Below are 11,693 nucleotides of genomic sequence, written 5' to 3' on the forward strand. Positions count from 1 at the left end.
ATCTTATTTTCAGATCCAGTCAACAAAATCTGGCCTCAGTTTTCAAGTGAGAAAGTATTTGATAAAGTTAATCCAACAATCACTTTCCTTCTTCAAACTCAGCAGCACATGACAGGTGTCCACTGTCTCCTCAAAACAGGGGCTTCATCTCCAGCTGACCTCTAAACGTGAGGGCCCTGGGGTGTCATCAGACCCCCCTCCCCCAGGCACCCTCTCCCCTCAGGGACCTCCTGCTCTGCCCAGATGTTAAATACACTCATCTAGGGTCCGACAACTCCCGACGTCTGTCCCCTGGCAGAGCTTGCTAGATACCCTCTACCTGGTAGTTCTACTTGGGTGTCCAGACATCATACACTGTTCGGAGAGCAGGAGTTTAAATATTATGACAGTGAAAAGGAATGTCGCCTTCCCAACCCTGTCATTCAACCACCCATTTGCCCTGTGAAGGCAATCAGTCAATACCATTGTCACCAATCTGTTTTGTGTCCTGACAAAGACACTGTGTGAACCAAGCTGTATCTTGATTGTAATGGTAGTTACATGAATCTATACATGGGATAAAACTGCATAGATACACACACACACACACACACACACACAGGCGCGCGCGCGCACATACACACACGAGTCAATGTAAAACTGAGTCAGGTCTGTAGTCTGGTTAACAGTATTATGTGAATGTCACTTTCCTGACGTTGCTATTGCACTACGGTTAGGTAAGATGGCACCACTGGGGGAAGCAGATGAAGGGTTCATGGGATTCTATATACGACTTTTGCAATTTCCTGTGGGTCTATAATTATTTCAAAATAAAAAGTTAAAAATATCCTGTGCATACGTTATTTTTTATACAAACTGGGGCTCCTAACGCGTTCTGCACCTTGCTTTTCTCGATTGGTACCTCGTATCTTAAAGGTCAGTCCATATCAGCACGTATCAAGCTGCATTACCTTTAACAGCCGTGCAATGTGCTCCGTGATATGGCTGCCCCATAACATCACCAGCCCCCTAGTCACAGACATTCCGGTTGTTTCCAATCTTTAAAAGTTCACCAGGTACACAGAACATTTCATACATGCATATCCTCAAAGAATTTCCGTAGGAGGAAGGGTATGTACATTTCTTTATTTTGCCAGCTACTGCCAAGCTTTACCAGATGACCCTACCCACCACCAGTGCACGAGGGTTCCTATTTTACCCCTTCACCAAGAAATTATCAGATGTTTCCATCACTGTCAGGGAGACGAGAAACAGTGTGACAACTGTGGTTGGGGTCCTGCTTGTTCTAGTCTATCATTAGTGAGGCCGAACACCTCCTCAGATTTAAGAGCTGTTTGCACTTCCTTTTCCATGAACTGTTTCATTTCCTTCACCCATTTTTCTTCCAGGTTGGGCTTTTCTTACTTATGGAAGTTCTTTATGTGTTGAGGAAAGCAGTCCTTTGTGATGTTATTATTATTTTCTCCAATGTGATGTCAATCTTTTGACATTGGTTATGGTAATATATATATATTTTTTTGGCTGCATTGGGTCTTTGCTGCTGCACACAGGCTTTCTCTAGTTGCAGCAAGCAGGGGCTACTCTTCATTGTGGTGCGCGGGCTTCTCACTGCGGTGGCTTCTCTTGCTGCGGAGCACGGGCTCTAGGTGCGCGGGCTTCAGTAGTTGTGTCACGTGGGCTCAGCAGTTGTGGCTCACGGGCTCTAGAGCGCAGGCTCAGTAGTTGTGGTGCACGGGCTTAGCTGCTCCGCAGCATGTGGGATCTTCCCCGATCAGGGATGGAACCCGTATCCCCTGCATTGGCAGGAGGATTCTTAACCACTGCGCCACCAGGGAAGTCCCGGTTTTGGTACTTTTTGATAGCAAAAGTTTTATTTTTAAGTAGCTGAGTTTATCAATACTTATTTTTATGGCTTCTGGATTTTGACATACTCAGAAATGCCTGCACCACTCTGAGATCATAAAATAATTCTCCACGTTTTCTTCTACTATTCTCACTGTTCCATTAAAAAAACTTTTTTTCATAAACTGGATATGTGTGTGTGTGTGTGTGTGTGTGTGTGTGTGTGTGTATGTATTTCCCTCCCAGATAGCTACCAGTTGCCCAAACACCATTTACAGAAAGGCCTTCTATCCTACACTGATATGCATAAGGCGCATACAACATTCTGGGTCAGTTTGTGACCTTTACTCACCGTTTTTAACTAGAATGCCCCCTAATCCTATGCCCTCCTCCCAAGACTAACCTTTTGCCCAAACTTACCTTCTTAGCACTAAAACCACCTTCTGGCCAATCGCTCAAACCGGAAACCATTCTCTCACCACATCCAGTCAATCCACCGACAAAGGCTCCATCAGTGATACCGTCAAAATACATGCGGGACACGCCAAATCTGTCAGTTCTCAAGCCTCCTCTGCCACCTCCGCCTGAGCCGCAGGTGGATGTGGAAATACTCTCCTCTCCCACCTCTGCTCTCAGCTCCCTATCCTCTCCACTGTCCCCTCCCCCATGCAGTTCCCACACAAAACTGAAAGGAATGCTCTTTAAAAGCACAAATTGGTTATTGCAGCCCTGCTTAAAATCCTCTGCTGGCGTCCCCTGGGCACCCAGAATCAAATCTAGACTCCTGCCTGTGACGCCGCCCTCACCCAGCCCGTCGCACTGGCCTTCTTCCTGTGGGTTCCTGGGATGAGTCAAGGGCTCTGTGCTTCTGGGACCTCGTGCCTGCTGTTCCCTCTGGCCACGACACTCTCCCCAGATCTGCAAGGGCCTTTCACCCCAGAGTCTTGGCTTCAGTGTCAGCTTTAAAGGCCGTCCCTCCCCCCCAACTCTGTCGCCACACCCCACTCTCACCCCATCATTCCCTTCCAGGGGCCCCCTATCTTTCTTAGTCCTGATCACCTTACACTCTCTGGGTCCAAGTCAATGAAAACTTGAATGAAGAATGAATGAAGTGGCCAAGCGTAAAGACGACGCTCCGTATAAAGTACCTGGTACAGCTGTTCACTCAAGGCAAGCGTGACAAACCAAAGGACGGGGCCAAGAGGATGTGACCAGAGGCCAGCAGGGCCAGCTGAGGTGGACCCCACCTCCTTAGGGAGCAAAGCAGGGAGTAAATCAATAGGGTGGGAATCAACCAGAGACAGTGACAGAGAAAAACCTGAAACCGTAAGCAGCTCAAGGAGTGCGGCGAAGGGTTTCATTCATTGCCAACAGGGGAAAAGCAAGTCAGCCACACCTTCTTCTCCTTAAACAAAAAGGAAAAGAGATGGGGGTGGGAGCTTTGAACAGTAAAAATAAATAAATAAAATATGCCAGAAACTCAGATAGGAATTTCATTCAATTAACTAAACTCTTGCAAGCTGGAACATGTATCACCTTTCTGGAACCAGCTGATTTTAAGTTCCTTACTCACTCTGAAGCTTTACAGGAGCAAAGGTCCCCTGGTTCTCCAGTATAATTCCTTACATATTTATTCCGTACTTGTTAGGTGGAACCCATTATAGTGAAGTCCAGTACAAAGCTATCACTAAACCATGAAATGCTAAACTGTGAAATTTTGGCCTTACATGGTAACTTCATAAACTAGCTCCCCTTATCAGAAAACACCAAGGAAACAAAATGTGACTACAATATCCGGTAGAGATGGAAATAATAGCTAACACTGAAGCCTCTTAGTGGACACCGGGTATTGTTCGAAGTTCTTTACACATATTAAATCATCTAATCCTCCTAAGAACCCTGCGAGGTAGGTACTTAAGAGGAAACGGAAGCACAGAGAAGTGGCGCACAGTCCAGGATCACACAGCCTGGAAGTGGCCGAGCCGGCCACGCTGGCTCCGAGCCTGAATTCCTATCCACAGAGCAATTCCGCACCGCGCATGCCAGGAGGTTGAGCACAGCTACGCTGGCCCTGGGCTGGGCTCTGAAAAACACATGCAGCTGCGACAGACAGGTGGGCACGTCAAAGCCACTCGAGAGGAACAGGACAAACACACGCCTCTGCACACGCAGGCACACACGATGACGTGTGCAAGGGACATGATTTAAAGCAACTCAGACAAGCAGAGGGTGTCCACGGTGTGGACACAGAGAGTTAGGATAGCACTCCGGGGCCAGAGCTTTGAATGGAAATATGCTCCGCCCACAACATCACGTGTGTAGATGCAAGGAATAAATATTAAACAGCCTTACTTCCGAGATATCTTCACACAGAACCAGAGAAGGTGACCCAGGGAATGCGGCACAGTGCCTGTATTTTTGCCTAAAAAGGTATTCCTAAGTTTCAAGTGAAAAATTATAATTTCCAGTCTGTATTCAATGCTACCCCCAGACTCAAGCCTGTCATGGTAATGGCATAAACAAACACGCACGCAAAGTAGTTAAAGTTCCTGTCACCCCAGCTTGCAGCAGTGTTCGTGCACTCTGGTAATACTTACAAAAGCGCATGGATATATTACATCCCTCAGTGACCGCAAACCCAGGGAGGGAAACATTATTACAGATGTTCTATCACTTTCTTGGAACACTCAAACTCCTACTGGATACTTTATGAGACAGTTTTCCCCTTTCACTGAAAACAAAACTCCCATGAGGAAGGCTGTGCTAAACGACATCAAGACGGAAATTTCATATTTTTGCCACACTCCCACCCCTGCCCCCGAGCTATCCATTTTGAACTTGCTGTCAGATATAGTAACATGTGCCAGGTGCCCATTATAGGGCCCAGCCCTCCTAAGGCCCAGGGAACATCTCACCTCATACAGGAACCCTGTATGGGAGGAATGAACAAGAAAGATGTGAAATCTTCCAAACAGCTTGCCCAGGGGCGCCCAGTGACACGTCCAGGACTGCAGAGGAGGTATTCTGAAGTGCCAGATTACTCTCCTGCTCCAGACTCAGGTATTCTAATAAAATACAAAGGTTCCACTTCCTTATTTGTGAAACAGAAAAATTTCTGCCTCTCTCTTACTGCATCCATTACCTGGTTCCCAAAGCTTTGAAAGATATGTGAAATTAATAGTAATCGATTAACTAAAAACACATCGTTAAACTCATAATAAAATTAAAAAGCAAATTTCTTGTTGGGGCAAAACCTGGTAAGGACAGGTGGCCTTGTTTCTTTATATCAAAGAAAATTTTCACCTCCACTTAATATGCTTCATGTGTGTATGAATTAAAACAAACGTATTGGGACTTCCCTGGTGGCAGAGTCGTTAAGAATCCACCTGCCAATGCAGGGGACATGGGTTCAAGCCCTGGTCCGGGAAGATCCCACATGCCGCGGAGCAACTAAGCTCGTGCGCCACAACTACTGAGCCTGCGCTCCAGAGCCCACGAGCCACAACTACTGAGACCGCATGCCTAGAGTCCCGTGCTCCGCAACGAGAGAAGCCATCGCAAGGAGAAGCCCGCACCCTGCAAGGAAGAGTAGCCCCCGCTCCATGCAACTAGAGGAAGCCCGTGTGCAGCAACGAAGACCCAATACAGCCAAAAATAAATTAAAAAAATAAAATTTAAAATAAAAATAAAACAGATGTATTGTCACAAGCATAAACTTTTAAACTTCTGGATTAATGTTTTACTATTTCTTCCCCCTAAAAATACTATCTAAAGTTTTCCTCTTGATTTGTAAACACATCACACTTTGGAGAAAACAAATTTCACTTCCAACCCTAAGATTCCGGAGAAAAAGTATTTTCATTTAAAAACAAACCAAAAAAAACCACCTCAAGATATTATCTGGAAGTCGTCTCCACACATCATACTTTCTCTCGAAAGCCCTTCTAGAGTAACCAAGGCAACAGAATACAGACATATTGTTTCTACCTTGTCCTTTATTGGAATGCTCACAACTTTCCAAAAGTCACTCTCACCATTCCTAAAGTTGAGGATTTATAGGAATTGATTCTCTCCCACTTAACATTGATTTAACCCTCCCAAACTGGCAAGTTTTACAGTTAATCAAAATTAAGAATTAGGGGACAATATGGTTGACAACCACCATATTTATTGGCAAAAACTGACAGCATCTGAGGGCTGGGAAGGGAAAAGAGTGTAGGTCAGGGTATGACAAGCGCCCAAGAAAAAGCCACAGTAACTTGGAGGAAGGCATTTAGGTGGCAGAGGCCCTGAAAATTAACATGCTCTTTGCATCACACACTCAAATATTGAAAATATTCAGCTTTGATAGCTCATGATCTGATTCTGAGACGTATCTTACACAACTATTTCCAGACTACAATACACAGTATACAGACATTTTTTTCAACAAAGAAAGTTCTGTCCACTAATTTAAATTATTCTGCAAATTAGAACAAGATCCTCATTAAGCAATCAGCTCGACAGTTCAGTTGAGGGTGACAAGGAAGAAGCAGGGGGTTCCTTGACAGGCTAAGAGAGAGGAGGCCATGTGCCATCAGAAAAGCAGTTAAAAATAAGCAGATGCCATAGGCTCCCAGCTACCCCTGCCCCCATTCCGATGCTCTGGCTGAACACTGTCCAATAGAAATATAATGCGAGTCATATATCTAATTTTAAATTTTCAAGTAGCCATGTTAAAAAAAAAAGAGTAAACTGAAACCAGTGACATTAATTTTAATAATATATTTGCATTAACCCAATATGTTGAAAACATTATCATATCAACCTGTACGATTTAAGTAGAAAAAAAATTACGAATGAGGTATTTTACTTTTTTTTCCATACTGTGTTTAAAATCAGGTGTGTCTTTTTCACTGGGAGCGCATCTCCATTGGGTCTAGCCACATTCCAAGAGCTCAAGAGTCCCTTGCTATCAGTGGCCACCTTCCTGGGCAGCTCACATCGCCTTTAGGCAGACCCTTGGTTCTTAAATACCTAACTACATATGCGGGGACGGGGAAAGTACCCGACTCCAGAAAAATTCACCCAATCAGGGTGCAGACACAACCTCTCGGGACCAGCCGGAGCTTTCCAGCTGACCACACCCCTGCAATGACCGTCCCCAACAGGAAATTCACCCTAATGAGACCTGACAGGTCTTCATTCTTTAAGGGTGGGGAAAAGAAACCTAAAGCCCGGCCGTCTCCGTATCCACAATATAAGACAGGAAACCATTCGCCGCGCGTCCTAGACGTGCGCCCCGGGCAAAAAAAAAAAGGGGGGGTGGTGGTGGGGAGTAACCCGAAATAAACGAGCCAAGAGCCCCGCGAGCATCCTTCCCGCCCCCAAACCCAAGGTACTGAATTAGGGGTCCTAGATCACCGAATCAGATACAAAAAATAGGAAAAAAGAATCTTTTTTTTTTTTTTTTTTTAGTTAACCAGAGAGGAGGTATTCTGCCAACGGAAACACATGCTGGGACGGAGGGAGCGGCAGCCCTCTGCACCCCACTTGGCGGAGACGCGCCCCCAGGGTGAGCCCCGCACCGCCCCCAGGGAGGGAGGGGACCGGGACCCGCCCGCCTCCGTCGACTCGCCCGCCGGGCCCGGGCGGCGGCGCGCGCTCGGACCGCCCCTCCGCCGGGGCCGCGCGCCCTTTGTGGCCGAGCCCTCCGCCCCTAGGGCCGCCGCTTCGCCGCGGGGGGCCAAGCGCGCTGCCCCTCCCCCGCCCGGCGTCCGTTACCGACCGCGCGCGAGCACGAGGCGGCGGCGGGCGCGCGCCGGGCGGGGGCGCTGGACGGGGAATCAGGGCGGCGCGCGGGCCAGGCGGGCGGCGGGGCCCAGTGGCGCCCACCTACCTGCGGAGACGGCCGCGCCGACGGGCAGGCAGTGGCGCGCGGTGAGCGGGCAACGGCGGCGGCGGCGGCCTGGGCGCTTGCTTGCAGCTTCCCTTTGCGACCGGTGGTGGCGGTGGCTCCGCTGCCCCCGCGCGGCGCCCTCTGGCGGCCGGAGGCCGCGCCCGCCGCTCGGGAGAGGCCGCCATTGGCTACGCCCGCGAGCGTCGGCACCGGGGGCGGTGGCGGCGCCACGTCGGGCCGGGCGGCGGCGACCCTCGGCTCTGGGCTCCGGGGCCGCCCTTGAAGCGGGCGCGCGGTCCCCGCCGGGCTGGGGCCGCGGGGTGGAGCCAATAAAGGGCCAAGCGGTTCCGGGACGCACCCATCCTGAGAACTGATTGGGGCGGAGATGCAATTCAAATTAATGGGCGCCTTGGGTGTTTTTTCTGGGCAGCGGCCCCGGGGCAGAAGAGCAGGGAGTTAGAACAGCGTCTAACATGGAACTGACCTAGTTTCGGGTGTCGGGAGGCCTCCCCTGAGATACTGTTTATTTAGCAAATCCTTATCCGGTACTTCCTACTTTCCTAGTTGTAACTCTGTGGAGCCTCTGGGCAACCATTGTTGTCCCCTTTCCCGCAGATGAGGAAGGGGAGCACGGAGCTCCGCGGCAGCTCTGTGATGGACCCTAGAGGGCCTGGCCCCCTGTCCTTCAGACCCGCCGCCCCCCAAATGCCACCTCATACACCTGTATTTTCAACAGCCAGCTGTGCTCGGGGCTCAACAGCGGGCAAGGCAGAGTCCCTGCCCCATAAGGGGATGGGGGGTGGCAGTGGGAACCCACAAGGATGCAAAAAAAAAAAACAGTTTCGGGCAGTGAAAACCAAGGAGACTAGATCAGGGTAATGAGACCATGATGGGAGGGCTCCACTTAAGGTGGGATGAGTGAGGGCGGGGTGGAGATCTGAGAAGATGACAGCCGTGCAGAGACGGGGAATGTGCTCCAGGAAGAGGGAAGGTCAAGTGCAAAGACCCTGAGGCTGGAGCTTGGTGCCTGGGGAACAGGAGGGGCCTCTTTGGTGGGTGTTTTTGAGGGTAGAAAGGTCTGAGTGACCGAGGGGCCACAATTTGGAATTTGGAGTTTCTTCTGTGTGGTGCTAATGAGTCTGAATTGGGAGTGACACAATGTGATCTACATTTCAGGAAGTTCTCTCTGACTACTGTGCAGAGACTGGGCGGTAGGAGGGACAAGAGGTGAAGCCGAGGCTGGGAGACTAGCTGGTGGCTCTGACAGTCGTCTGGCTGACGTAGGTTTACAAACCAGATGTACTAGCTCAGGCCGCTATAACAAAATACCACAGACCTGGAGGCTTAAACAAGAATTCATTTTCACACCGTTCTGGAGGCTGGAAGTCCAAGATCAGGGTGTTGTGTTGGCAGGGTTGGTTTCTGATAAGAACTCTTTCCTTGGCCTGCAGGTGGCCACCTTCTCACTGTGTCCTCACGTGGCCTTTCCTCTGTGCACAAGCATTTCTCTTCCTATAAGGACACCTGTCATTTTGGATTGGGGCTGCACTCGTATGACTCCATGTAACCTTAGTTACCTCCACAAAGGCCCCATCTCCAGATACAGTCACTTTAGTGCTTCGGGTTTCAACATATGAATTTGGAGAGGACACAGTTCAGTCCATAAGACCAGGTAAGCACTGTGACAGAAACATTCAAGGAGAGCTGATAGGAAGTGGCTTTAGGGGAGGCCCTCTGAGGAAGGAGTTCTGCTCATCACTCAGGTCTCAGCTCAGACATCTTCTCTTGGAGAGGCCTTCCCGGACAGCCACCTAAAATTGCCCGTTAACTCAGCACCCTGTTTGGTCATCACTCTCTGGAATGACCTTGTTTAATCATTTGGGTGCTTATTTGTGGTCTTCCTCCACCCCTCCTAGGACAGCAGAGACCCTTCCTGCTTTGTTCTCTATTCCCAGCCCCTAGAATAGTGCCTAGAACTCTATAAACATTTCTCAAATGGATGTCCCTGTGAAACTTGGAGCTAAGATCTGCAGGATGAACAAGAGATGATGAGCTGCAGGGGTGCGTGGAGAGAGAGGAAACATTTTAAGTCAGAAGATGCTGAAAGGCCAGATTGGCTGGATCACAGAGAGCTGGGTAGGGTCCCAGGGAGGTGAGACAGGAGATGAGCAAGGGCCAGGCCCTGAAGGCTACTGTAAAGCTACATGAAGCTGGACATCATTCTGCCAGTACAAGGAAAAACTCTATGGGACTGTATAAGTTTCCTATGGCTGCTGTTACAAATCACCACATACTTAGTGGCTTAAGACAACACATATTTATTATCTTACCTTTCTGGAGGTCTGACGTCTGAAATGGTTCTCACTGGGCTAAAGTCAAGGTACGGGCAGGGCTGGTTCCTTCTGGAAGCTCTAGGAAAGACTCTATTCTCTTGTCTTTCCCAGCTTCTAGGGGCTGCCTGCCTTCCTTGGCTCATGGTCCTTCCATCATCTTCAAAGCCAGAAACGATTGGTCAAGCCTGTCTCAGGCTGCATCTCTCTGATTCAGCTTCTGATGTCACATCTCCTCTGACGCTCCCTCTTTCTTCTTTCCCTTATAAGTACCCTTGTGATTATACTGAGCCCATCCAAATAATCCAGGATGATCTCCATATGTATATATGGAAGAGTTCTTATGAACAGAACATATGTATTCTAAAGAAGAGAAGGCAAACAAGGCCTGTTCTTTTTAGATAGGTTTTGTTTTTGCTAAGGTACGTTGAATTAGTTTGTGATCCCATTCTTCCTACTCACCTTGGATTCTCTACTCCTCTGTAGGTTGTTCTGTCAATTCTTAACTGTTTAAGGAGTCAACATATAAGTCTATCTTTTGTTGCCTTGGTTTTCCTTTCAGCTGGGCACCAAATTAGGAATCTTAGTTTAAGAACCTCATCTCCTAGCACTCATCTGGAAATATGGGAGTGAGTTCTTGGGCCGTGGACATCTCTGGACAGCAGCTCTTGTTACTATCCAGGCAGTAACAGCAGTGGTAGTTCTGTGTCATGTATAAAGTTCCCCAAGATTCTCAGCTGAAGCTGGCATGCACACTTGACAAAAGTGGTTTTTGTTTTATACATTCACATCCTAAGTCCCTGCCAAAGGAAAAACGAAGTGTTTATATCATTATAAACACCATTCTCTCTCATCCAAGCTCCTCCAAATAAACATAAAGTGAATGTTCTAGAATGAATGTTTGTGTCCCCTCTCCCAAATCCATATATTAGAAATCCTAACCCCCCAATGTGATGATATTAGGAGATGGGCCTTTGGGAGGTGATTAGGTCTTGAGGGTGGAGCCCTTATAAATGAGATTAGTGCCCTTATAAAAGAGGCACAAAGGAGATGATTTCTCTCCCCATCATGTGAGGACACAAAGAGAAGACAGCCTCCTGCAAGCCAGGAAGAGGGTCTCACCAGACATCAGATCAGCTGGCACCTTGATCTTAGACTTCCCAGCTGTCATATCTGTGAGAAATAAATGTCTCTTGTTTAAGCCACCCAGTCTATGGTATTTTGTGAGAGCAGCAGTTACGAACTAAGACAGTGAACATCTAAGATACAAGCATCTGGTCAGTATGGGGTAGCACAGTGGTGGAAGGAGAGGGACTTTGGAGTTTGGGAAACAAGGGCTAAATCCCAACTTGCTCCTTACCCATCTGGACGGCCCTGGGCCAGTTTCTTACATCTGTCTTGAGCTCATCATCTTTTTTTTCTTTTCTTTCTTTTTTTTTTTGGCTGTGTTAGGTCTTTGTTGCTGCGCGTGGGCTTTCTCTACTTGCGGCGAGCGGGGGCTACTCTTCCTTGTGGTGCACGGGCTTCTCATTGCCGTGGCTTCTCTCGTTGTGGAGCACGGGCTCTAGGGCGTGTGGGCTTCAGCAGTTGTGGCACACAGGCTTAGTTGCTCCGCAGCATGTGGGATCTTCCCAGACCAGGGA

At 48.5% G+C, this 11,693-nt stretch overlaps 2 protein-coding genes across 2 annotated transcripts in view; one reads left to right on the forward strand and one right to left on the reverse strand.

Annotated features, from left to right (window-relative positions):
- The window catches only part of ZC3H7A (zinc finger CCCH-type containing 7A), a 34,632-nt gene extending 26,785 nt beyond the window's left edge, over positions 1 to 7,847 (reverse strand). The window contains exon 1 of the mRNA XM_079945324.1: positions 7,721 to 7,847. The gene's annotated coding sequence lies outside the window, so the exon portion shown is untranslated. The remainder of the gene's footprint in view (positions 1 to 7,720) is intronic.
- On the forward strand, positions 3,763 to 8,094 carry LOC307198495 (uncharacterized protein; the record flags this gene model as incomplete). The annotated part of the gene is made up of 2 exons (XM_079945464.1): positions 3,763 to 7,219; positions 7,300 to 8,094. The coding sequence occupies exon 2, from the start codon at positions 7,336 to 7,338 to the stop codon at positions 8,092 to 8,094; it is 759 nt and encodes a 252-aa protein (XP_079801590.1). The 5' UTR covers positions 3,763 to 7,219; positions 7,300 to 7,335.
- Between the last annotated feature and the right edge of the window lie 3,599 nt (positions 8,095 to 11,693).

Source organism: Stenella coeruleoalba (genome assembly GCF_951394435.1).
Source record: "Stenella coeruleoalba genome assembly, chromosome: 15".
Lineage (NCBI taxonomy): Eukaryota > Metazoa > Chordata > Mammalia > Artiodactyla > Delphinidae > Stenella > Stenella coeruleoalba.